This window comes from Somniosus microcephalus, chromosome 4 (genome assembly GCF_052327205.1).
Source record: "Somniosus microcephalus isolate GS21.2 chromosome 4, FLI_Smic_1.0, whole genome shotgun sequence".
Taxonomy (NCBI): Eukaryota; Metazoa; Chordata; class Chondrichthyes; order Squaliformes; family Somniosidae; genus Somniosus; species Somniosus microcephalus.
Genome location: NC_140990.1, coordinates 249,742,635 through 249,768,799, shown reverse-complemented (window position 1 = coordinate 249,768,799; position 26,165 = coordinate 249,742,635). Strand labels below are relative to the sequence as shown.

Genomic DNA, 26,165 nt, shown 5'->3' with positions numbered 1-26,165 from the left:
CTGCTGTGCCTCTAACTTGGAGTGCAATTTAGTGTGAAAGCGACAGCGGGGAGGGGTATAGAATGGTCAGAATAGATCTGGAGCTTCAAAGAATGGTAGGAAGCAGGACTGTAGTGGAGGCCTAGTGGGAGGGAGTGGAGTTAGAGCATTCTTGTCAGGCTTCTGCAGGAAGGAAAGAAAAAAGCACTTACATTTATTTAGCACCTTTTCCAAGTCCTTAATATCCCAAAGTGCTTTACAACCAATAAATTACTTTTGAAATATAGTCACTGTTGTTATGTAGGCACATGTGGCAGTCAATTTGTACAAGGCAAGGTTTCATAAACAGTACGGAGATAAATGACAAGTTGATTTGTTTTCATGGTATTGATTGAGGGATGAATGTTTCAAAACTCCACTGCTCTTCTTCAAATTGTTATGGGATCTTTTATATCCACCTGATCAGGTAGACAGGTTCTCACTTTAATGTTTCAACTGAAAGACAACATCTCTGGCACTGAAGCACTCCCTCAGTGTTTATGCCCTGGATATAGTGTCAGCCGTGACTCAGTGGGTAGTACTCCTGCTTCTGAGTCAGAAGGTTGTGGGTTCAAGTCCCACACCAGAGACTTGAGCACAACAATCTAGGCTGGCACTCCAGTGCAGTACTGAAGGCATGCTGCACTGTTGGAGGTGCCGTCTTTCGGATGAGATGTTAAATTGTCTACTCTCAGGTGGACGTAAAAGATCCCATGGCATTATTTCAAACAAGACATGGGGAGTTCTCTAGTATCCTGGTCCAATATTTATCCCTCAACCAACGTCACAAAAAACAGATTATATGATCATCAGCACATTGCTGTTTGTAGGAGCTTGCTGAGTGCCTACTGGCTGCTACGTTTCCTACTTTACAACAGTAACTACACTTCAAGAAGTACTTCATTGGCTGTAAATCCTGAGGTCATGAAATGCACTATATAAATGCAAGTTTTTTTTATAGCATTGAACCCTTGGCCTTCTGACTCAGAGGTGACAGTCCTACTAATGAGCCAAGCTGACAGTTAAGAGTGAGCAAAGCAAATCTGAAGTACTCAGACAGGCCTAGTGAGAGACAGAGCATGAAGCACAACTGGAGCACTCTGAGTAGGCCTGAGGTGGAGCAGCACTGAGGCTTGTAGTTGGTCTGGGAGGGATCTGAGGATTGGTAGAATGGGTAAAATATCCAGAGTGGAGGATTAATGGAGGGGGAGGGGGGGAAGAAGCTATCATAGTGGCTAAACACAAGATGATTTTTTTTTCTCCAGTGATCTGACTGGCCTGTTGTCATGTGGTAAGCATGGGGACACAGTTTAGCAGACACACCAAGAAAAACATTAACTATGTAGATTTTAAAATAAATCATGTATTGTATTCTAAAAATTTAAATAGGCAGAACATTTTTATTTAGTTCAATAATATGAAATACATGTTCTGCTCCTAACAAAATGTATTGAAGCACAACATTACGATCTTTCTAAACAAGACCATTTAGAAATTAATGAAAAGTATTTTTTTGACTTGCAAGGATTTCAAGATTGCAAATTTCATAGCTATTGATAATATTACTACACTTGCTACATTATTAATTTGGTGGGTGGAACTAAGCTCATTGAAACTCATTCAGAACTGGGATTGCTCTTTGGTACCAATTACAGCCTCAATTATCTCCTGTTGAATACCTGCTGTCCAGCAGAGATGAGGATAAAAAGTTGGAGGATATGTAACAGCATGTATAAGGTGAAGAAAGCAAGAAGCAAGGAATTATAATGAGAAAATAAGCCAAGAACCAAGATCAAGGAAGTAAAGAGAGAGAAATTAGAAGGACAAAGATGTACAGAAGAGGAACAGAATGGCATTGAAGTAGAAAACAATGAGAGGAAATAAATAAAAATAAAGGAAATGCAATAATTGAAGAACTCCCTCTGCATTCAAAAATTTTTGCTTGAGGACCTCTTCCTCAAATACTAATTCAAACCCCAGGCCTGAATGTTGGGTCTCAGTTCATTGGATCTTGAGGAGCAGATAGAAATCAGCAGAAACAATGACCCTCTTGCTTAATTCTGGATTGTCAACAGAACAGGATTGTCCTGTGGTGTAATGTAGCAGCTTTACCATCAGCATTTCTAGCATTAAATTTGATGGTTTTGACTTGGTTTTAAAGACTCTTACTTTAACACTTGCTGAATTGATCATGGCCGGAGGTGGTCATTTTCATTAGGCACCACCAGCAGAGCACCTGAATCTCACTTATGGTTTTTGTGCTTGCAGTAATTATTTTGTTTGCTGTTAGTTAAAATTTTTTGTGTCAGTGCAACAGAATTAGCACAATGCACCAGGCAAGGAAAAAAAGGATTTATACTAGGCACAGTTGGCGCTCTGTGCTGTGGAAAACTTCAGGTTATAATCATGCAATGGAGTGACTTGGGGAGTAGGTTCACTTGGTGACAGCTTTTGTCCGGCCTTCATCTGTGTAACTATTGATGTTGCCTCAGAATGGCAGCTTGGGTGTTGGTGTCAGTCTTGATGTCCATCTACCTCCTTTGTAACCAGCTCAACTTATACTATGAATAGCACAGAGGCAAAGAAAACTGGAAACCTACTGATGGGATAATTACAAATGAAAAGTTGTGTGCTTGTAGTTTCCACTAATGGCAATATTTTAAGAACATAAGAAATAGGAGCAGGAGTAGGCCATACGGTCCCTTGAGTCTTCTCCGCCATTCAATAAGATCATGGCTGATCTAGGACCTCAACTCCACTTTGCTGCCTGATCCCCATATCCCTTGATTCCTTTAGAGTCCAAAATCTATCTATCTCCACCTTGAATATACTCAACAACTGAACATCCACAGCCCTCTGGGGTAGAGAATCCCAGAGCTTCACAACTCGGAGTGAAGAAATTCCTGCTCCTCTCAGTCCTAAATGGCCAACCCCTTATCCTGAGACTGCGACCCCTATTTCTAGACTCTCCAGCCAGGGGCAACAGCCTCTCGGCATCTATTATGTCAAGCCTTCGCAGAAACTTGTATGTTTCAATAAGATCCTCTCTCATTCTTCTATTTGAATTTATAGAGTTTATTTTTTGAAATATTGAATTATTATTTTCCTACATTACAACAGTGATGGCACTTCAAAAAGTATTTCATTGGCTGTAAAGCTTTTTGGGACATCCGGTGGTCATGAAAGGTGCTATATAAATGCAAGTCTTTTTATAATGGTTTATCTTTGATAATTTCTTAAAGATGCTCTCCTTTATCTAGACAATGCTGTGTTGGCACAGAATTAGTGGACTGGATCATACAGCAGACTCCTTGTGTCCATTCCCGCACACAGGCTGTAGGCATGTGGCAGGTGCTGCTTGAGGAAGGAGTCATGAACCATGGTAAAACCTATGTTTTAATAAATACTGTATCATTAATGTACAGTTAATGAATAAGTTACAGTCAACTTACTTAGAAGACAATAATGGGATTTTTTGTGCGTTTTAAAATCAAATGTACCATAATGTGTAAATAAAAATTGTGCCCAAAAATAATTCCATTAATTCAAATTAGTAAACATTTTGGAAATATTTACAAAAACTCTCGTTGCACCCATTCAAAATGGATTTTGAAGAGGAAAAAGTGAAATCATGATGAAAAACCTGGAAAATTGCAACAGGTATTCATGTAAATATTTTTGCTTTGTTAATGAGGCTTTGACATGAAATGTGCGCAAGCACTCGAGCACACAAAGTACAGCCGGACAGAAAATGGTGGACAGAGGGAATCGGGCACAAAACGGGCCCTAAGGACTGCCCCCCAAACATTCGGATTCCTCTGCACCCATTCTGCACCTGCATAACTGATGCAGATAATCCCAAAATCTACTCTTTTATTTCATTGGTGAATGTGAAAAGAGGCATGTATGTACAAGGAGGAATTATGAAGTGATTGATAAGGAGTGCTTGAAAGAAAGGAAGCAGTGGCTACTAGTTAGGGGATGATTTTGGCATGGAAGATCAACTCTGTAGAGCATCTCAAGAATTGGCACTGGTGCCCCTGTAGTTTCTGATTTACATAAACTACCTTAAGGCATGCAATGTATTTGGACAAATTCGCAGGATGTACCAAACAAGGGGCAGTATCACGTTCAAAGCATTACAGAGGGATCTGGATAATGGCCCTGAACTTCCTCTCTGGTTTTGCCAGACTCCTCCTTTAGATCCAGCGGGAGTCCGCCAGAACCAACAGGAAAATGGCTGGACCCAGTTCCTTGACAATTCTGGGATTTCCTGGTCAGCCTTCTAAGGGGAAGACTCTCCGCCCTCCCCTTACTGGGTCAGTGACGCCTGGGAGCGGAGCTGAGGGCAGGGCTTCTTTATGCTGGGAGTTTGCAGCTCAGTGGGGACCAGCATATTACTGAGTATGGTGAGCCAAGTGAGAAGATGTGTACCTGCCTTCAAATGCGCATAAGTGGAACTCACATGGGTACAAACTGGTAAAAGGTATGTTCAAGACTGATCTGGAGCACTTCACGCAAAGAGTGATTAATACCTGAAACAATTTTCAGGGTAGATCAGTGGAGGCAAAAAAAATCTTTGCCATTCAAGAGAACGTTAGTTATTGTGATGAGTTTGTCATTTTCTATTGAAGGATGAACTAGATGTGCTGAATGACTTTGCTGATCTTTGTGATGGTACTTCTGGCACCAAAAATTAGATTGTTTAAAACAAATTAGTTATTTTTTTGTACTCTGTTAAGATGTTCATTATTTTAAAATAGATAACTGTGACTAAGAGCCAGATTTAAGTTCTAACTTTTTTAAACCATTGCTGTCCTAGTGGACCAAGAGCACAATTTCCAGGACAAGTACCTGTTTTATCGGTTTCTGGATGATGAGCAGGAGGATGTCCTTGGACCCACAGACGAGGAGAAAAAAGAGTGCGAGGAGGAGCTACAGGAAACCATGCTTCTGCTTTCTCAGATTGGGCCAGATGCCCATATGAGAATGATTTTACGAAAACAGTGAGTAAAATAAAATAACTTATTCCAACTCTTAATAAGTAGGTTAGAATTTAAAGCGAGAAGCCACTCTTTAATATACTCACTGTGTGAATGTTTGACTGCAATGCTAGAATTATTTCATTAATAGATGATAATGTTACAATCACATGATTTCCTATTTCCGTTTGAGTTTAGCCATTTATCTCAATCAGTTAAGAGCAGATCCAATGAGTTTATCTTGGAAGCTTTAAGAACATAAGAACATAAGAAATAGGAGCAGGAGTAGGCCAATCGGCCCCTCGAGCCTGCTCCGCCATTCAATAAGATCATGGCTGATCTGATCCTAACCGCCAATCCACTATCACAGAACCATCTCCTGAATCTAACAGAATTAGACACACGAAATAGGAGCAGGATCAGGCTACATGGCCCCTGGGCCCGCTCCGCTACCCACAGGGCCATGACCGATCCGAACCTAGACTCATGTCCAAATTCCTGCCCGCTCCCCGTAACCCTTAATTCCCTTTACTTCTAGGAAACTGTCTATTTCTGTTTTAAATTTATGTAATGATGTAGCTTCTACAGCTTTTGGGGGCAGCATATTCCATGGACCTACCACCCTCTGAGTGAAGTAGTTCCTCCTCATCTCAGTTTTGAAAGAGCAGCCCCTTATTCTAAGACTATGCCCCCTAGTTCTAGTTTCACCCATCATCGGGACAATTCTCCCCGCATCCACCCGATCCAACCCCTTCACAATCTTATATGTTTCAATAAGATCGCCTCTCATTCTTCTGAACTCCAATGAGTAGAGTCCCAATCTACTCAACCTCTTCTCATATGTCCATCCCCTCATCCCCGGGATTAACCGAGTGAACCTTCTTTGTACTGACTCGAGAGCAAGTATGTCTTTTATTAAGTATGGACACCAAAACTGTATGCAGTATTCCAGGTGCGGTCTCACCAATACCTTGTACAACTGAAGCAATACCTCCCTATTTTTATATTCTATCCCCCTAACAATGAAAGCCAACATTCCATTGGCCTTCTTAATCACTTGCTGCACCTGTATACTAACCTTTTGAGTTTCGTGCACCAGGACCCCCAGATCCCTTTGTACTTCAGTACTTTCCAGTTTCTTGCCATTAAGATAATAACTTGCTCTACGATTTTTCCTGCCAAAGTGCATAACCTCACACTTTCCAGTATTGTATTCCATCTGCCAAATCTCTGCCCACTTACTTAGCCTGTCGATGTCCCCTTGCAGGTTTTTTATGTCCTCCTCACTCACTACTTTCCCCCCCCATCTTAGTATCATCTGCAAACTTTGATATGTTACACTCAGTCCCCTCCTCCAAATCGTTAATATAGATTGTAAAGAGTTGGGGACCCAGCACTGACCCCTGCGGAACACCACTAGTTACTGATTGCCAGTCTGAGAATGAACCATTTATCCCAACTCTCTGCCTTCTGTTAGATAGCCAATCCTCTATCCATGCCAGAATATTACCCCCAATCCTGTGATTTTTTATCTTAAGCAATAATCTTTTGTGTGGCACCTTGTCAAATGCCTTTTGGAAGTCTAAATACACTACGTCCACTGGTTCCCCTTTATCCACCCTATATGTTACTTCCTCAAAGAACTCCAGCAAATTTGTCAAACATGACTTCCCCTTCATAAAACCATGCTGACTTTGTCCTATTAAATTATGATTATCCAAATGTCCTGTTACTGTCTCCTTAATAATGGACTCCAAAATTTTACCTACCACAGATGTTAGGCTAACCGGTCTATAGTTTCCAGCCTTCTGTCTACTGCCCTTTTTAAAAAGGGTGTTACATTAGCAGTTTTCCAGTCTGCCGGGACCTTTGCCGAGTCCAGGGAGTTTTGGAAAATTATTACCAATGCATCCACAATCCCTACCGCCACTTCCCTCAAGACCCTAGGATGTAAGCCATCCGGTCCAGGTGATTTATCCGCCTTGAGTCCCATTATTTTACCAAGTACCACTTCCTTAGTGATTTTGATCGTGTTTAGCTCCTCCCCCCCCTATAGCCCCCTGTTTGTCCAGTGTTGGGATATTCTTAGTGTCCTCTACTGTAATGACTGATACAAAATATTCATTCAGTGTTTTTGCCATCTCCATATTTCCCACCATTAATTTCCCGGTCTCATCCTCTAAGGGACCAACATTTACTTTAGCCACCCTTTTTCTTTTTATATAACTATAAAAACTCTTACTATCTGTTTTTATATTTTTTGCTAATTTACTTTCATAATCTATCTTCCCTTTCTTAATCAATCTTTTTGTTATTTTTTGCTGTCTTTTAAAGTTTTCCCAATCCTCTATTCTCCCACTAGATTTGGCTACCTTATATGCCCTTGTTTTTAGTCGAATACTATCCTTAATTTCTTTACTTAGCCTCGGATGGCTGTCTTTTCTTTTACACCCTTTTCTTCTCAGTCGAATATATTTTTTTTGGAAGTTGTAAAATAACTCCTTAAATGTACACCACTGATCATGTATCATCTTACCCTTTAATCTATTTTCCCAATCCACTCTACTCAATTCCGCACTCATACCTTCATAGTCTCCTTTATTCAAGCTTAGCACGCTTGTTTGAGATCCAACCTTCTCACCCTCTAATTGAATATGGAATTCAAGCATGTTATGGTCACTCATTCCAAGGGGATCCTTTACTAGGACATTTTTAATTAATCCTGTCTCGTTACACAGGACCAGATCTAAGGTTGCTTGCCCCCTGGTCGGTTCAGTTACATACTGCTCAAGAAACCCATCCCTAATACATTCAATGAACTCATCCTCAAGGCAGCCCTGCCCAATTTGATTTGTCCAATTAATATGATAGTTAAAATCCCCCATAATTATAGATGTTCCCTTATTACAAGCCTCAACTATTTCCTGATTGATACTCCGTCCAACAGAGTTGCAACTGTTCGGAGGCCTATAGACTACGCCCACTAGTGTTTTTTTCCCCTTATTATTCCTTATCTCCACCCAAACTGTTTCATTATCCTGATCTTTTGACCCAATATCATTTCTCTGTATTACAGTGATTCCTTCCTTTATTAACATAGCCACCCCACCTCCCCTTCCTTCCTGCCTGTCCTTCCTGATCGTTAAATAACCTTGTATGTTTAATTCCCAGGCATTGTCACTCTGCAGCCATGTTTCTGTAATGGCCACAAGATCATACCCATATGTAGTTATTTGTGCCATTAACTCGTCTATTTTGTTACGAATGCTACGTGCATTCAGATAGAGAACTTTCAAATATGTTTTGTGACACTTAGTTCCTGCTTTTGCCCTTTTTTATTACTTTACCTTTTACTCCATACCTTCTGCCCCTTCCTGACATGCTCTGGTTTTTAATTTCCCCACTGCTACCTAAGTCTATGACCTTCTCTGTTGTCATTTTTATTATTTGCTCTCTAGGAACTAGTTAGTTTAAAGCCCTCTCTACAGCCCTAGTTATATGATCCGCCAGGACTCTAGCCCCAGCACTGGCCAAGTGAAGCCTGTCCCAACGGAACAGCTCCCTCCTGCCCCAGTACTGGTGCCAGTGTCCCAGGAAGCAAAACCCATTTCTCCCACACCAGTCTTTGAGCCACGCATTTAACTCTCTAATTTTATTTGTCCTAGCCAAATTCGCTCGTGGCTCAGGTAATAATCCAGAGATTATTACCCTTGAGGTTCTGTCTTTTAATTTGACCCCTAGCTGCTCATACTCCTTTAACAGAACCGGCTTCCTAGTCCTATCTATGTCGTTTGTACCAACATGGACCACGACAACTGGATCCACCCCCTCCCACTGCAAGTTTCTTTCCAGCCCAGAGGAGATGTCCTTAACCCTGGCACCGGGTAGGCAACACAGCCTACGGGACTCTCGCTCTCGGCTGCAGAGAACTCTATCTATCCCCCTAATAATACTATCCCCTACCACTACAACATTTCTATTTACTCCCCCCTCTTGAATGGCCCCCCGCTCCATGGTGCTGTGGCCAGGTTGCTCATCCTCCCTGCAGTCCCTGCTCCTGTCCCCACAGGGAGTAAGAACCTCGAACCTGTTGGACAAGAGCAAGGGCTGCGGCTCCTCCAACACTACCTCCTGGATCCCCGTACCTGCCTCACTCGTAGTCACACCGTCCTGTCCCTGACCATGGGCTACATCTGAATTAATTAACTTCATAGGTGTGACCATCTCCTGAAACACAGAGTCCAGGAACTTCTCCCCCTCCCTGATGTGTCGCAGTGTCTGAAGCTCAGACTCCAGCTCATCAACACGGAGCTGGAGTTCCTGTAGCAGCAGACACTTGTCACAGACGTAATCACCGTGCGCCTCAATGGGGTTCACCGGCTCCCACATCTCGCAACAGTAACACATCACCTGCTCCATTCTGTGTAATTAATTAAATTTTTTATTGTTAGTTATGGACACCCTCTGCCCGATTTTAGATGCTAGTATCCCCTTTAATTTATTGGATTTAAATTAAATCAATCCCTCTAATTACACCAGTTAAATGGTTCACCAACAGTCACTCTGCACCAGAAACGCCTTATTAACTGCAACCCACAGAGTTAAAGTTTGAAAAGAGCACCTAACATCCCACTTACCCTAACTCACACTTACCCAATCTCTCAGCACTCTCTGCTGACCTCGCACTCAGTGCTTGCTCGCACTAGCAATGGTCTTTTTATACTGTTTGTTTGTTTACAGCCAAATGAGTCACCCCTGCTGATTGGTTTAACAAGCTGGTTTTCACTGCCTGCTGTGCCAATTTACTCCTACTGCAGTGTAACCTTGTTTTACTCTTCTTAAACCAACAGAATCCCAAATACTTAACTTTTCCCCTTTACTTAAACTGCTTAAGTAATCTTATCAAGAATGATTTAAAGAGAAATAACAATTAAAGAACTCTCACACTTACCCAAACTCTCAGCACTCTCTGCTGACCTCGCACTACTGTTTTACAACATTATCCATGTTAGACCCCATAGATGAAGGGACAAAGCCTCTAATTTTGCCAAGTTCACAGGTCATCAAATGGTACGTCCATATCACCCAATAATTCTTTTCTGCTTTCTGTCCCAATGCCTTGATTTTTTCAGTCTAGCTTTGCAGTTATATAAATTCAGTGTTTTAATAATTTGGAAAGCAGGGTATATTCAAAATATTTATTGTAAATAGTATTAAACCGCATGGTGAAATACATCTTGATCTGCTTTTATGTTTTTTTTAAAAATAACTTGCGCATGTTAACAAGTTAAACCAAATTAAGCTTTGAGACTGTGGAGTAACGAAAGTCACTTCATGCTTCAAATGGCTTTTTAATTTGCTTCTGAGCCAAGATCAGTTGGAAAGTGTTTGCATTGTCACATGGACTATGATTGGTTATAAACCTTTGGCCCGGAATTTGCAGTAGTTAATAACAGAACGCATGAAACTCACCATAACTTCAGGATGTAGCATATGCATCTAAATACAGAAATCCTGAAATTGTGGTTAGTCATTCATTGCTTCTACACTGGTTGCACTGTGGATCTCCCCCCCCCCCCCCCCCCCCCAATAGCCGGCAATCAGTGTAATCAGGAAAATCAGTGAAACTGATGTAAACTTGGGCTTTTCCACAGTAATATCGCTGTTAAATACCCCATTAAAAATTAAGCTTTGTTGGGTTGGGTGTAACTGGGGTTTTAACAATGTGTTGACTGCTAAACAAATGTTATGGCCCTGAAAAACTCATTTTAATTTTGTGGAGGGTCAAAGAGACAGAGCTAACGCAGCCAGTGTCGATGACCTTTAGTCATTGACCTGAAACGTTAACTCTGTTTCTCTCTCCACAGATGCTGCATGATGTGCTGTGTATTTCCAGCATTTTCTCTTTTTATTTCTTCACTTCCTGGTTCCCTGTCTGTGTGAATTCTGCTTGGTGAGTGGCTGCTTAGACAGCTTGCTGATGTCACAGCAGATCGCACTAGGGAATCCCCTCTATATAGAGCGCTGAAATCACTTGCGCGTCGAGAAAGGCAAAGTTCTCGCCACAGAGATTGCAAGATCTTTGTGGGCAGCTTTCTTCAGGGCCAGTGGCAATTGCCTTTGCTTCGCCGGTGACCACAGATTCCGGGCGAATGTGTTTTTGAATAAGTTTACTATTTATTTGTATTCTTTTTGTCTAATTCGCAGGCCAGGCCAGAGGACAGTTGATGATTTAGAAATCATATATGAAGAGTTGTTGCATATTAAAGCCTTGGCAAACCTTTCTACCACAGTAAGCTTCCTTCCTTTGATTCCATATTGCACTTTGTAATAAGTAATGAGTTTAAATGTAAAAGTTAGGATGGCTCTGTAACTGATACTTGGTTGGAATTGTGTTACAACTTTCAAGTAGCCACATTGGTATGAGGTCAGTCAGACTCTTGATTAAGATGTGTGTGTGTGTCTAGTGGAGGAGAAGTGTGTGTGTCTAGTGGAGGAGAAGTGTGTGTGTCTAGTGGAGGAGAAGTGTGTGTGTCTAGTGGAGGAGAAGTGTGTGTACACAGAGGGAATGAAACAGACAGAATGGAACGGGATAACATGCACTTCACACTTCTAGCAGCACTGCTCTTTCGTTCATTCAGATAATCCATTCCTGATGCAGGTCCTGACTTTTTGGGGCGGGGGGGGGGTGGAGAAAGTAGCATTGCTGGGAGCAGGAGCTGAACATTGCCTGGTGAGAAAGGTGGGCCCTTTTCTATTAGAAGTGCTCACCTCGCTTAATGCAACCGGTGGGAATCGGGAGATTCAAGGTCTGTTGTCAGGCTTTGATCCACACACACACACACATCTTAATCGTGTGTGTGTGTGTGTGTGTGTGTGTGTGTATCAAAGCCTGACAACAGACCTTGAATCTCCCGATTCCCACCGGTTGCATTAAGCAAGGTGAGCACTTCTAATAGAAAAGGGCCCACCTTTCTCACCAGGCAATGTTCAGCTCCTGCTCCCAGCAATGCTACTTTCTCCACCCCCCCCCCCGCCCCAAAAAGTCAGGACCTGCATCAGGAATGGATTATCTGAATGAACGAAAGAGCAGTGCTGCTAGAAGTGTGAAGTGCATGTTATCCCGTTCCATTCTGTCTGTTTCATTCCCTCTGTGTACACACACTTCTCCTCCACTAGACACACACACTTCTCCTCCACTAGACACACACACTTCTCCTCCACTAGACACACACACACACACACTTCTCCTCCACTAGACACACACACACACACTTCTCCTCCACTAGACACACACACACACACACTTCTCCTCCACTAGACACACACACACACTTCTCCTCCACTAGACACACACACACACACACTTCTCCTCCACTAGACACACACACACACTTCTCCTCCACTAGACACACACACACACACACACACACACACTTCTCCTCCACTAGACACACACACACACACACACACACACACACACACACACACACACACACACACACACACACACTTCTCCTCCACTAGACACACACACACACACACACTTCTCCTCCACTAGACACACACACACACACACACTTCTCCTCCACTAGACACACACACACACACTTCTCCTCCACTAGACACACACACACACACACACTTCTCCTCCACTAGACACACACACACACACTTCTCCTCCACTAGACACACACACACACACACACTTCTCCTCCACTAGACACACACACACACACACACTTCTCCTCCACTAGACACACACACACACACTTCTCCTCCACTAGACACACACACACACACACACTTCTCCTCCACTAGACACACACACACACACTTCTCCTCCACTAGACACACACACACACACACACTTCTCCTCCACTAGACACACACACTTCTCCTCCACTAGACACACACACACACACACACTTCTCCTCCACTAGACACACACACACACACACACTTCTCCTCCACTAGAGACACACACACACACACACTTCTCCTCCACCACACACACACACACACACTTCTCCTCCACCACACACACACACACACACACACACACACACACACACACACTTCTCCTCCACCACACACACACTTGCTTCTCCTCCACCACACACACACACACACACTTCTCCTCCACACTACACACACTTCTCCTCCACCACACACACACACATCTCCTCCACCACACACACTTCTCCTCCACCCCACACACACTTCTCCTCCACTACACACACACACACACACACACACACACACACACACACACACACTATCCAAATGCTGCCACATCCCAGACTAACTAAGTACTGCCCCCCGCCCCCATAGCAATATCACCTCTGACTCACTGTAAACAAAGCAACAGGAAATCCACGTGTTATAATTTGGCAGGGTCCCAGGTCATGTCGTCTTCAGATAAAACCACATTTGTTTTCTTCTATGTCTATATTTTAAACCTGTTAAGAGTATCTCTGAATAAAATACTTTTATAAAGTTGGAAATAACAACAGAAAATGCTGGAAATACTCAGCATGTCAGGCAGCATCCGTGGAGAGAGAAACGGAGTTAACGTTTCAGGTCTGGGACCCTTTATCAGAAGTGGAAAAAGCTGGAAATTGTAAAGTCTGTGGGTTATATGGTGAATTAATACACAGACTACAAGAGTAACTTTAACAGGACTTTACTATTCGAAGGTCAGGGCGAATCTGCCCAATAAATCCTTACACAGCACTTATATACCGGTGTGGTCACTCCCGGTATTACAGTATACAGCAGCCAAGATAAAGTAGTGCAACACCTAAAATAGTTCTCTTAAAGGTGGACGGTTACATACAATAGTTCTCTTAAAGGTAGAACGGTTACATACACTACAAACCTCCCTTTTTAGCTTACAACATACTTATTCCCCATTAAACATAACATATATCCAACTTCAGTAAAAACAGTTCACAGATGTAGTCTCTGCGGAAACAGTTCACAGATTCAGTCTCTGCGGGAAACAGTTCACAGATTCAGTCTCGGTGTAGTCGGTTCACGTTGCTGGAGTGACTCATCCAATAGTCCTTCACTGGACTTAACAGCTTGAACTTCCGTCACTTCTGAACCAGCATTGTTGACTTTTAAAAGCTTGAGTACCTTGGGAAGTTTTTCTACTTCCAAACTGATTTGGCTCCGTACGGAGAGACCACGTGCGTGACCTGGTAGAGGTGATAATGGTTCAGATGGTCATCATCTTCTGCTTCGTCTTTTCCTTTTCTGCTTCTTGGAGACTCTCTGGGCTCCACTGCCAGCTGCATGCACCGTTCCTCCTTCTCGTCCTTTTTCCGTAGTAGCGCCACCATCTCCCGATGTTCCTTAGACTTTAGGTGATTCTTCATGGTTTCTGCACTTTGGGAGTTTTCATCACAAGCTGGGCAGAGCAGGTCATCGTAATATTCGGTGTCGTCCAACAGGTCATGGTAATATTCGGTGTCGTCCTAAGCTAGGCCAGCGAGAGGGTCTTCTATCTCCTCCATACCCAGCTGGACGTTAGCCAGCTTTTGTTCCAAATCCAGACATCTTTCCTGAAGAGACTTCTTCATGCGTCCAGTTTCATCCAGCTTTTTCTGGGCTTTCTGCAAGTCTTTTACTAATGACCTCATTCGTGATTTCAATACTTCAACTTCATTGGGAGATTGATTGATTGTATTATTCAATCCCTCTACTGGAGCAGCTGTTTCAGCATTCTGTTGTTCAACATTGACGTGAATCAGCGTATCTTTGGCATCCAAGGTTTGCTCTGCTGCCATCTTCTCAGTCTGTGTTGCAACCTCAGCTATTCCAATAACTTTTGGGAGCTCCAAACCCCCCTCCTTTGAAGATTTAGACTCATGTCCAAATTGTTCCCATTTCAGAGTCTTGTCCAAATTGTTCCCATTTCAGAGTCTTGTCCCTCAGCATATGAAGGAGTTGGCTGACCGTTGACTCTTCTGACCTCATCCGTTTCCCAGTAGCTGCAGGGCTGTTTATAACCTTGCCCTGGGGCTCCTTTGCTGTTTCTACTTCGCCATCATCCGCAGCCTCCACCATTCGAATTTCCACAAATGAATCGTCCGGTGATGCTGCACCCAACTTCAGTAGGAGCTCGGAATTCATGGCGACCAACTCAGCCTTTTCTGCCTGCAATCTGCTAACAAGCGCCTTCAGTTGCTGAACATCTTGCTCCACCAGATTAGAGCACGCACCTTCAGAAACCGAATCTGCTTTGATTCGTTTGGCCTCCTTGCGCAGACGGTTTGTGTGCTCCTGCTCCCTTTTCTCCCTCAGCTGTTTCTGTTGTCTTTCCAGATTCTCCCACTCTGTGTCAAAGAACGTTTTCATTGCTTTTATCTCTTGCTCGAGACGGCAACTCAATTGTTCTAATTGCTGTTGTAATTTGAAATGGAGTTGAGTTCGAGCCCGGTGTTCCTCAGACTTGTGCATGTCTGTAAACTGGACAGACTCAGAATTCTCTGCCAAACTATGTTGTTGTTGTTCAGTTGAATTCTGTTCTGAAACTTTGTTCTCCTTTGAAGCATTAGTATTTATGCACTCCTTCGTTTTTCCAACCTTAGTCAGCAAGTCCATTTTAGACTTGTCTTTCGCACCTGGGCTGATCTTGTCGTCATCCGTTTCAGAGTCTGAGCTGATTGTCTTCACCGAGTTCTCACTCGTTATTGCTTTTAGGTAGTGCCATTCCATGTTTATTTCCCTGATCCACTCCCGTCCCAGAAGTGGTGGACCTCCCTCAGGTAGTACATATAAGTCCATTCCTTGGTGTTCTTTGCCCCTGTCTCTCACCTTGACTTGTATCTTTCCCATGGGGTATACTTTATGCCTCGTGTATGTCTGCAATACGATCTTGGTATCTCTCAAGGGTATATGTGAGAATAGCCGGTTGTAATCCCTTCGATTTATGACTGATAGGGCTGATCCTGTGTCCAATTCCATTTTCACTTGGACTCCGGCTACTTTTAGTGTGACCCAGATAGTTTGTAGGTCAGCTTCCTTACTCACATTGTAAATTCTCAGACTACCCAGTTCCTGGCCGTTCGGGTCTGAATCCGAATTCTGTTCCTCTGAACTCTTCTCAGCCACCTTGTGTACCTTGCTGTACTTTCCCTGCGGTGACTTTTTTCTGTTGTTGGTCTTCTTTCCTGACCGGCATACTTTAGCTATGTGACCAAGCTTGCCACATTTTCTACATTCCTGGTTTTTAAACCAGCATTGGTTCTGGTCGTGTGTTGTCTTCCCACAACGATAACATTTTGTTGTACCCGAAGTCATTTGATCCACGCTGAGTACCGCTGCCTTCAGCTGCATTTCCGCAGTGCCTCTCGCAGCTGCTTCGTGTGATGCTGCAATAAGGACAGCCTTGTCAAGTGTAAGATCGTTCTCTTCGAGCAGTCGCTTTTGTGTTCCTTCCCTCGACAACCCGCACACGAACTTGTCTCTCAATGCCTCTCTCAGATTTTCCCCAAACTGGCAGTATTTCGCTAGTCTACGCAGTTCGACCAAGTATTCCGCATTGCTTTCCTCTTTCCGTTGCGTTCTCGCATAAAATTTGAATCGTTCCGCCAACATCAGCGGTGTGGGGTTCAAATGATCCTTCAGGACAGCAACAATATCAGCGAAAGTCTGATCCGCCGGTTTAGCTGGTGATAGAAGATGCTTCAATAGCCCGTATGTCTTCGCCCCCATTGCGTTTAATAAGGTGAGAGCTTTATCATCATCTGCTATTTTATTGGCCTCACAATATATCTCGATGCGTTCTACGTACGTGGCCCAATCTTCCACCTCGGAATCGAAGTTGTTGATGTTACCATGCTTAGGCATCTTCACTATCTTTTTGAGAAACCACAACGAATTTGTTCGTTACTTTTTTTTTTCCAAAAATGGCGGTTTCCCGCGCTTGTCTTCTTCCCCGCCCACTTTCAAAATGGCGGTTTCCCGCTTCTGTCTTCTCCCCCACCTACTGGCGGCTTCCCGCGTTTCTTCCCCTGGCGGGAGGGGTAAGCTTTCCTTCGGGCGACGACCGCTGGCTTTCGGAGTTCGCAGCCTGCGCGCCGGCTTCAGTGCGTTCCTTGTTCCCTTTTCTCGGCCGGCAACCGGCGCTGGGGACAACCCGTTGGCGGCGAACAGTTCCAGCCGCTGGGCGGAATCTCGCTCGGTCTCCCTCGCTCGGTCCCGTTCCCCCTTCACTCGGGCTCTGTCTCTCCCTCAGCGGCTTCCAATCGCGCCTCCCAGCCCTCTCGCAGTCCGGTCCTTTCCTCCCCCGGCTGCGGCTGAGTTCTCCGCGGTTTTATTTATTCTTATATCTTCCGCGCCTTACGATCCCGGTCGCAGCGCCTCGTGCCTTCGGTAGCTGCCCGGCCTTTTTCGCCGGTCGCGGTCTAGCTGTCTCACGACGCTGTTTCGTCTCCCAGCCCGCTTGTAGCCCGGTCTCTCTCTCCGGCTGCGTTCCCGCTTGTAGCCCGGCCTCTCTCACCGGCTGCGTTCCCGCTTGTACCGCGGCTTCCGTGCCCTACGCTGCCCCAGTCTCAGCGCCTCTGGGCCCGACTTCTGTCCGGCTCCTTTCCCCCGACCGTGGTCGAGTTCACCGCCCTTATCCTCCGTTTCTTTTTATTTTCCCCCTACTCACAGTCAACGTGGCCGACTTGCTTCTCTTGGCTGATCGGCTCACTCACCGCCGTGGCAGAAGGGACAATAACAGCCTGTTGCTGATGGAAGGCTTCGTGTCTGAATCCTTCCTTCTTCCTTGCTCTGCAGACTCGAGTCTTCTCTCAGCAGAACGACGAGGGCGGGTGCCTCTTCTTGACGCTCGTTAACTGCTTCGGGTGTGTCGCTGCCGCAAGGTAAGATCGAACCCGTCGCCACTGTAAAGTCTGTGGGTTATATGGTGAATTAATACACAGACTACAAGAGTAACTTTAACAGGACTTTACTATTCGAAGGTCAGGGCGAATCTGCACAATAAATCCTTACACAGCACTTATATACCAGTGTGGTCACTCCCGGTATTACAGTATACAGCAGCCAAGATAAAGTAGTGCAACACCTAAAATAGTTCTCTTAAAGGTGGACGGTTACATACACTACAGAAATGTAACAGATACTAAGCAGGTGCAGAGACGGGGGGTGGGTGGTTAGGAGGGGAGGAAGGAATTGAAAGAACATACTGTGAAAATGTTGCAAATGGGAATGGCAAAATCATACTGCATGAAAAATGGGGGCAGGGATTATTATCTGAAATTGTTGAACTCGATATTGAGTCCGGAAGACACTAAAGTTGGGTCGGTTTGTACAATTTTATTTTTGATGAAGTATCATGATAGTGTTTTTTTTATTGAAGTGGTTAATGTTATAATAAATCAGCTTAATAACACTAGTGCTTGTTTGGAATTTGAGACTTTCAATGATGATTTTAAAACTTTCTTTTAACTTTTTTTCTAGGTGAAGCGAGAGCTTGCCGGTGTTTTGATATTTGAATCTCATGCCAAAGCGGGGACAGTATGTAAGTATAGAACTAGTCCAATGGGCTCAAAGAGCTTTAAGGTAGTAAATGTTGCACCTGTCTCTGCAAGGAAAGTAAAAAATACATTTTACTCGGTCTTGGCTAAGTTTAAAAAGTCTTACAAGGAAAATAACCAAGGTGATCACCAAATGTAGAGGTTCAAGGAGTTCACTAGAATATCAGCCTGCAAGATGTAATGTAAATGTAAGGTCATCTAATCTTAAAATGCTGAAAATACTAAGCAAGTCAAGCAGCATCGGTGGAAAGAGAAACAGAGTTAACGGGCTTGATTTTAATAGCCCTGGGGAGGCGGGTTTGGAAGCGGGTCAGCAGCGAAAATCGGAAAAAATGGCTTCAGACACCCAACCCCCTCCATCCTGTCCCCACGCGATTTTCGTGAGTGTCGGGTCAGCCACTCCCAAACTGACCCGACTGGAACCAGTGGGACAGGTAGTTAAGAGCCTGTTAACTGCCTTGCTAATCCTATTTTGATAGTGGTTTCCCATTTTCGGGCCTCTGGCTCCTGTTTCCCGTCTTGTCAGAAACAGGCCAGCTGCAAGGAGACGAGTTGCTGGAGGACATGATTTGTAGTCATTGGTGCAGCACTTTAAAAGTGCTCCTGTAACATGGCTGACGTTCAAATGCAACAACTTTGTTGTTGGAGGTTTGGGGTAAGATTTTGCAACTCTACTGACCTTGGGACTGTTCAAGCTGACGACCATCTGCAGTGTGACCTGATTGGAATAATTTCAGGCCACTTCGTCTGTGCGCTTGCAAGCTTCTTGCCTCATGAAATCTATAGAAACGGGTTGGGCACCATTTATGTCCTCTCATCCTGGTCGTCATAATCGGAGGAGCAGCAGCCGCGTGGCTCAGCACAGATCTTCCTTGGAAGAAGAGGAGGAGGAGGCGTGCCTTGCGGGCCCTGTTGTGACCAATGCGGCATTCCTCCAGTTCACTGCTGCCCGTCAAGAAGGGGATGCACTCTGCCATGCCACTTTCGCATAAGCTTACTCTTCAACCATAGGTGGCTACCATATAATTGTAGGCGACCTTCCTTCAACGTCATAGATCATCTCTGCTATAACCATCACTTTCACCATCATCATTACAAATGCAAATCGCCCTGAGCCCTCAATGCGCATTTGCCATTTCCCAGAACACACAGGCCACATATTCAACTGTTTGCCATCACTTTTCTTTACTACAGTGACAAAAGAATCACAATGCAAGTACAAGCAGAAAAATCATTACAAAACACCCACGTGTGTCCCCTTGTGACTATAAGTACTTTATCTTCCTCTTACGCGTGCTTCTCCGTAGTGCTTCCTTTGGTGGGCGTCCTCTGGATTTGGGAGCCTGGGAGGGCTCTGCAACAGTCTGCTCTTCCTGTGGTTGTGCAGGGGCTGAAACGGCCATCTGAGTTAGCTCTGCAAAGTGGATCTCTGAGCGAAGGCTCTGCAGTGGCATGGTCATGTGAGCGCTTGGAGAGGAGCCCACACTTCCTTGTGGCCTGCCACCAACATCCCTCTCATGGGTCAGCCGCACCTCAGTGCTGGCAAGTGGCCGGAGAGCACCTTGCACATCAGGGGGGCCATGAGGACCCGTATCTGCACTGGCAGTCCTCCTAACAAGGACGTCCATGAAGCTCTGGTCTCTCTGCTCAATTTCTGCCAATCTCTCCTCCAGAGATGATCTATTTTGAACACTCACCATGTTTTCATTACTCTGGCGACTTATTTCCTCCACGGCGGTTGCCATCCTATCCATGGTGGTGTGTTCATGCGCCATTGCCTCCACCAATGCAGTGCTGATGTTACAGATGGACTCCTCCATTCTCTGCACACTCGCACTTACCCTGGAGGCAAACCCTTCCAGAGACTCCTGCACCTGTTCCTGTAGTTCCCGAACCGCTTTCTTTCTGGATGGCCCCAGAGGCACAGTGTCTGCATGCAACTGAGCAGAGCTAGGAGATTCCTGCGACCTCCGATGAGGACTCTCCACTGCTGTCACTGTCTCCACCATCTGCTGATGCTCACTTGTGAGCTGTGATAGACCAGGTGACAACACTACTCTGTCGTGAAGGACCCACCGAGGTGTGCGTCTCTGCGCTGGTGCTGGGTGCGCCGAGTCCTGGTGACGCTGCTCCCTCAGAGGTTTCAAGTTCCTCTGAGGAGTCGTCTAGCTGTTTGTCCTGGACAGTGGGGAGGGGGGCGCTTGATGGTCCTGTGGGAGAGTAAAGGCATGAGTTAGACATCTGATATTGATGTAGCAGACACATCCTTTTGTGCAGATGAAACAAAATGAATCTCTATGATGTCAATCATTAAGTGTCAATGAGAGGGATGAAACTCTATTCTGTCACCAGCTTCGTCTAGTGCGCCCGTCTCTCCATCGCCCACTTCCAGATCCTCCTCACCTCTGACAATTTTGTGCACAGCCTTCTCAGCACTTGTCAACGTGGCAAGGGTTGGTGTGCTGCCTCCTCCTGTCTGTGCTCTCTCCCTCTTACTGTGGGCTATCTTTTCCTGCAAGGAGGGACACAAGTGGAGTTTCAACCACAGTGATGGAGTGAGTGTGAAGAATTCCTAACATAGAAACTTAGAGGGAGACCAAGAGGAAGCTAGCTCCCTGTGCATTGTTAGTTGTTGTCAATGCATAACAGTGAGAGCAAGGGACGGATAGGCAGGATGGTGAAGTGATTGAGTACAGATACAGAGATGGATAGGTAAGGGTGCAAGGGAAGTAAGGGTAAGGTGGGATGTGGAGGAGCAGGCTTACAAAGCAGAGTGCTGGTAATGAGAAGAGATGAGAAGCAGATTGAAGGCAAGTGTGATAGGATACTCACTTTTGATGATCGCAGAAGATCATTAAACCATTTCCTGCACTGGATCCATGTGCGTGAACACACAGACCTTGCGTTGACCTCCTCAGCAATGCGCAGCCTTGGTCTGCTGAGGAGGCTTCCTCTGGCCATCCGGAGGGAAGAGAATCTCCCTGCGCCCGCTTACTGCCTCAACAAGATCTTGGAGGGACTCATCATTGAAGCATGGAGTTCACAGAATCACAGAAAACCCCACAGTGCAGATAGAGGCCATTTCGGCCCATCGAGCCTGCACCGACACATATCCCACCCGATCTCTGTAACCCCTACACCAACACATATCCCACCCTATCCCTGTAACCCCACGCATTTAATCCCCCTAACACTAAGGGTCAATTTATCACAGCCAATCAACCTAACCCGCACATCTTTGGACTGTGGGAGGAAACCGGAGCACCCGGAGGAAACCCACGCAAACACGGGGAGAATGTGCAAACTCCACACAGACAGTCGCCCGAGACCGGATTCGAACCCGGGTCCCTGGCGCTGTGAGGCAACAGTGCTAACCACTATGCCACCGTGCTGCCATGCCTCCGGCGTGTGTGCATTTGTGAGAGCTACAATGAGGCAAGTTGCCTTGCCTCATTGTAGCTCTCACAAATGCACACACCATCAGATTCAAAAACACAAAGGCTGAGGCTGAATGGGACCATTAAAAGCATCTGCAATTATGATGTCATCAGAGGCGGCTAACAGACCCGATCGCAGTCATTGGACCGGCCAGCGCGCCCCAATGAAGTTAACAAGGTCATTGAATTAAAATTGGAAATCCACAGCTGATCCAGCCGGCAGTGGGTCCGGAACCCGTCCACCACGCAACCCGACTCCAAGCCGCCTCGTTAAATAAAATCACGGCCAATGTTTCAGGTCAATGACTGTTTATCATCTATTCTTTTATAAACAGGTTTGAAAAAATGACATTAATCCAACATTAATATACATACATTTCAAAATGTAATTATTAGCCTCATGTAGAGGTGATAAGTGCATAAGTGATTTAGCATTGACATATGCTGATTCATCAGCAGAGGGAATAACTATACAATATTTTCCATCAGTTATTGTCTTGTTTTTAATTACAACTGCAGTGAAGACATTCACTTTGTGGATAGTAAAACTATACAGATCTACTATAAGCTATATTTTCTTGCATTCACTAATTTTAGTAAAAATGTAAATATAAAATGGGGAACACTGGTTTATAATCATGTCTACTTTATATCTATATTGCTCAAATTGAAGAAACTATACCCTACTCTGTCACTTTATTACTAAAATAATTGAATTTCTGCAAACAGAAAAGAGAGCAAATCTTGCAGGAGAACTTCACTTACACAATTTTTAGCATTTTCAGCACAGTATAATAAAAGTGAACTGCCTTTTACAGAATTCAAATTCTTTATTCAGTTTTGTGCAGCTGAAATAGGATGATTGTTGCTTTCATATTTACAGTGTTTAATCAAGGAGAAGAGGGCACTTCATGGTATATTATCCTCAAGGGCTCAGTGAATGTTGTTATCTATGGCAAGGTATGACTTTCAACTCATCAACGTTTATAGAGGGTGTGAGGAATCACAGACCCTTACAATTGTGATTCTAGGAATATTGAAACAAAATTTAGCGGCACTAACTTCTCAAGGTCACTTAAATTGTTTCTGGGATATTATATTTTGAATTCAGTTATATCTAGTAAAACTGAAAAGATATGTACACTCTTGATCATGCCCATCTTGTATATAATTAACTGTAGTAGATTTATAATCATTTTAATTCCCTACAGTATTTAAAATGTAAACTAACCTAACATTTTTCACATCACGTTTTACTGGGTATTTAAGGCATCCTTTCATTAAGTATAAAAGGAATTCAGGAAAAAAGTATATATTTCTCATTGTAGGTAATAGCTGTGAAGTTGTTTGGTGTAAATGACTTTAATCCGATCTAATATTGCAGGGAGTAGTCTGTACCTTACAGGAAGGGGATGATTTTGGGAAGTTGGCTCTGGTGAACAATTCTCCAAGAGCAGCCTCCATAGTGCTCCGTGAAGATAACTGTCATTTTCTACGGGTGGATAAAGAAGATTTTAACAGAATCCTTCGAGTAAGTGGCTTTCTGGGACGAGCAGCATTCAGAACGTTATTTGCTAAAAAGTTGTTGGTTTTTCTAAAGCCCTTACCAGGAGTGTCGTGTGATATTTGGTAAATCATAGCGTCATAACGGCACAGAACGAGGCCATTCGGCCCATCGAGTCCGTGCAGTCGCTGTTTTCAGAACTTTGTTCTGAAAGATTCAGTTCATGTTTATTATCCATGAAGTTACTTCATTTTTGTAGTGGAACTATTGTGGATGGAATGCCCCACTTTATTTGAAAGTATTTTTGCTGAATGTTGTACATCCTGGTTTAAAGGGGCCATGTGTTTTAATTTTGGTATATGGCTTCTACCAGAAGGAATTGTTGTGATGCTTACCCTAAGTATTTTACAGCAACCGGATTCATGTTTTGCTTAAACTTAAAACATCTCAAATTTTTAAAATAGAAGTGTAGGTTATTGTAATGCTGTATTAAAGGCATAAAGGGATAGCACCGCTGTCTGGAGTCCCGATAACACTGGGGAGAGATTGGTCCTATCATTTTTTTTAAACAACTTTCAATAGCTCTTTGAAAAATTAATAAAATGTTCAGGCAGGACTGGATGTCAAATAATTGAGTTGTTGATGACTTTATGGTATAAAGCACCTGTAATGTTTTACAAATATCTAGTGAATACAAGAAAATATGTACTAAAGAGTTTGTCAATGGCGAATCTAGCACCATAATTAATTTAAACTGGGCACCAAATATACTTGAACTAAAAGCAGAAGCGAAATTGATGGCATTTATGATTTCAATGGAAAAGAAAATTAGGCAGTTTCTATAATGAGCACCCAACCCGCAACACCAGTTTTACGCTCTGGCAGTAGGTTGAAAATTGCTCCCATTGTATTTAGAAATCAGAATTGGCCACTCCATTATAGCAATGCAAAAATCTTGCAAACTTAAAATATATGACTTACAAAGTAAACATAAGAGCGCCTATCTACGGCCTTACCTGTTAGAATTTTTACTGGAATTGTGGCAAACATCGTTTTTGAAATGTACTAAACACCACATTGATTTTTCTAGTGCTCATTTGACTTGTAAAATCTAATACGCGCAGACTCAATTATTCCATTACTTTCTGTGCTTTATAAATGTGATCACTTGTTGTGGTATGGGGCTTTAGGGATTAAAAATGGCACCAGAAGCTTACCCACCTACGTTTATATCAATGACAGCCTGGAATAACTTTAATGAATTAGTCACATATTATGCTGCAGTTTGTCATGCTTTAAAATGTTCTATTTTGACATTAAGTAAATGGCAAGCCCACAGCTCTCTGAAGAGTGATTCATGCTGATCATTATCTGCAGCAGGATTCCTGCAGAGTTTTCCATTATTGTCTGCTCCATAAATTCTCTTCATCTATGATAAATCCAAAGCAATCTTTTTAGAAGGGTAGAGTAATCTGAATTAAAAACCTTTAAAAGCTTTCCACCAGTGGAAAATTACCTGACTTTAGAACATAATTAACCATTTAACGGCTAACCTGTAGCATCACCTTTTTCAGTGCGCTTAAAACACCAATCAAATGCATTGTACTGAAAGCATCAGTTAAAGCCACTTCATATTACAGTATTACACAATTGTATAGAATTTTATCTCTGTCTGAAATGGATGCTAAGTAATAGTGTAACAAGCTACTAGTAAATGATCAATATTAAAAGGCCCAAAATGGCCATTTAAATCGGACAATAAATAGATACGTTTCAGTTGAACAAATACGGTTTCATTTTGACAATTTTTTTCTTCCCCCCCACCCCCCCCAAACGCATTTTAGGATGTTGAAGCCAATACAGTAAGACTTAAAGAACATGGACAAGACGTGTTGGTTTTGGAGAAGATCCCAATGGGTAGCAGAGCTTCCAATCCGGGAACTACACAGACACAATACAAGTAGGATTCCCATACCATTATATTTTGTGACACTTGGGATCTAATCTGGGTAGTGTTATGGCATGGCTTGTGTGCTGTTGTAGAGGTGTGAGAAACCGTTTCAATTTATCACTGCCTCAGTTTCACCATCATGAAAAGGGAGGGGGAACAGTGCAGTGAGAATGGCGTATAAAATGACAGCCTATTTTCTTACCATGCCACTCCAAAGCACTTACTGCACAGCTCAAAATAGCATTGATTGTGGCATTTGACTGGGATAGCCACAGTCAGCGTGTAATAGGAGGATTTCAGTCCATCAATAGTGATTAAAATATCATCAATTATTGTGTTGAATTTGACATCTTGCTCATTTCACCTAGACCAGGATTTTCCAACCATTATTTTGAATTAGCTACTACCTTTGAAGTCATTATGGCAGTAACCAGTTTTATACTGTACTAACAAATTAAATTCGGCTAATTACAGTCTAAGTCAACATCTTGATTTTTCTTTAATTATCTTGATAATCTGCTTAGCCCTTTTAAGGGGAAGTTAATTAGAAAGTCCATAGTAATTTAACTAAATTTTCTGTGATTAATCAAGTCATCCTTTCATCCCTCCAGATACACTGTGATGTCAGGAACTCCTGAAAAAATATTAGAACACTTTCTGGAAACTATACGCCTTGATTTGCCTGCGAATGAAACAACAGGTTTGATCTTTAACAGAAAG

The 26,165-nt window shown here is 43.5% G+C and overlaps 1 protein-coding gene across 5 annotated transcripts in view; it reads left to right on the top strand.

Annotated features, from left to right (window-relative positions):
- Positions 1–26,165, top strand: part of rapgef4a (Rap guanine nucleotide exchange factor 4a) — a 389,151-nt gene that overhangs the window by 271,935 nt on the left and 91,051 nt on the right. For all 5 annotated transcript variants that reach the window (XM_085986188.1, XM_085986187.1, XM_085986186.1 and 2 more), the window contains 8 exons: positions 3,279–3,400; positions 4,841–5,024; positions 11,208–11,292; positions 18,477–18,537; positions 22,874–22,950; positions 23,375–23,521; positions 25,339–25,454; positions 26,057–26,145. In XM_085986188.1, the coding sequence (XP_085842314.1) occupies positions 3,279–3,400; positions 4,841–5,024; positions 11,208–11,292; positions 18,477–18,537; positions 22,874–22,950; positions 23,375–23,521; positions 25,339–25,454; positions 26,057–26,145 (881 nt within the window). The remainder of the gene's footprint in view (positions 1–3,278; positions 3,401–4,840; positions 5,025–11,207; positions 11,293–18,476; positions 18,538–22,873; positions 22,951–23,374; positions 23,522–25,338; positions 25,455–26,056; positions 26,146–26,165) is intronic.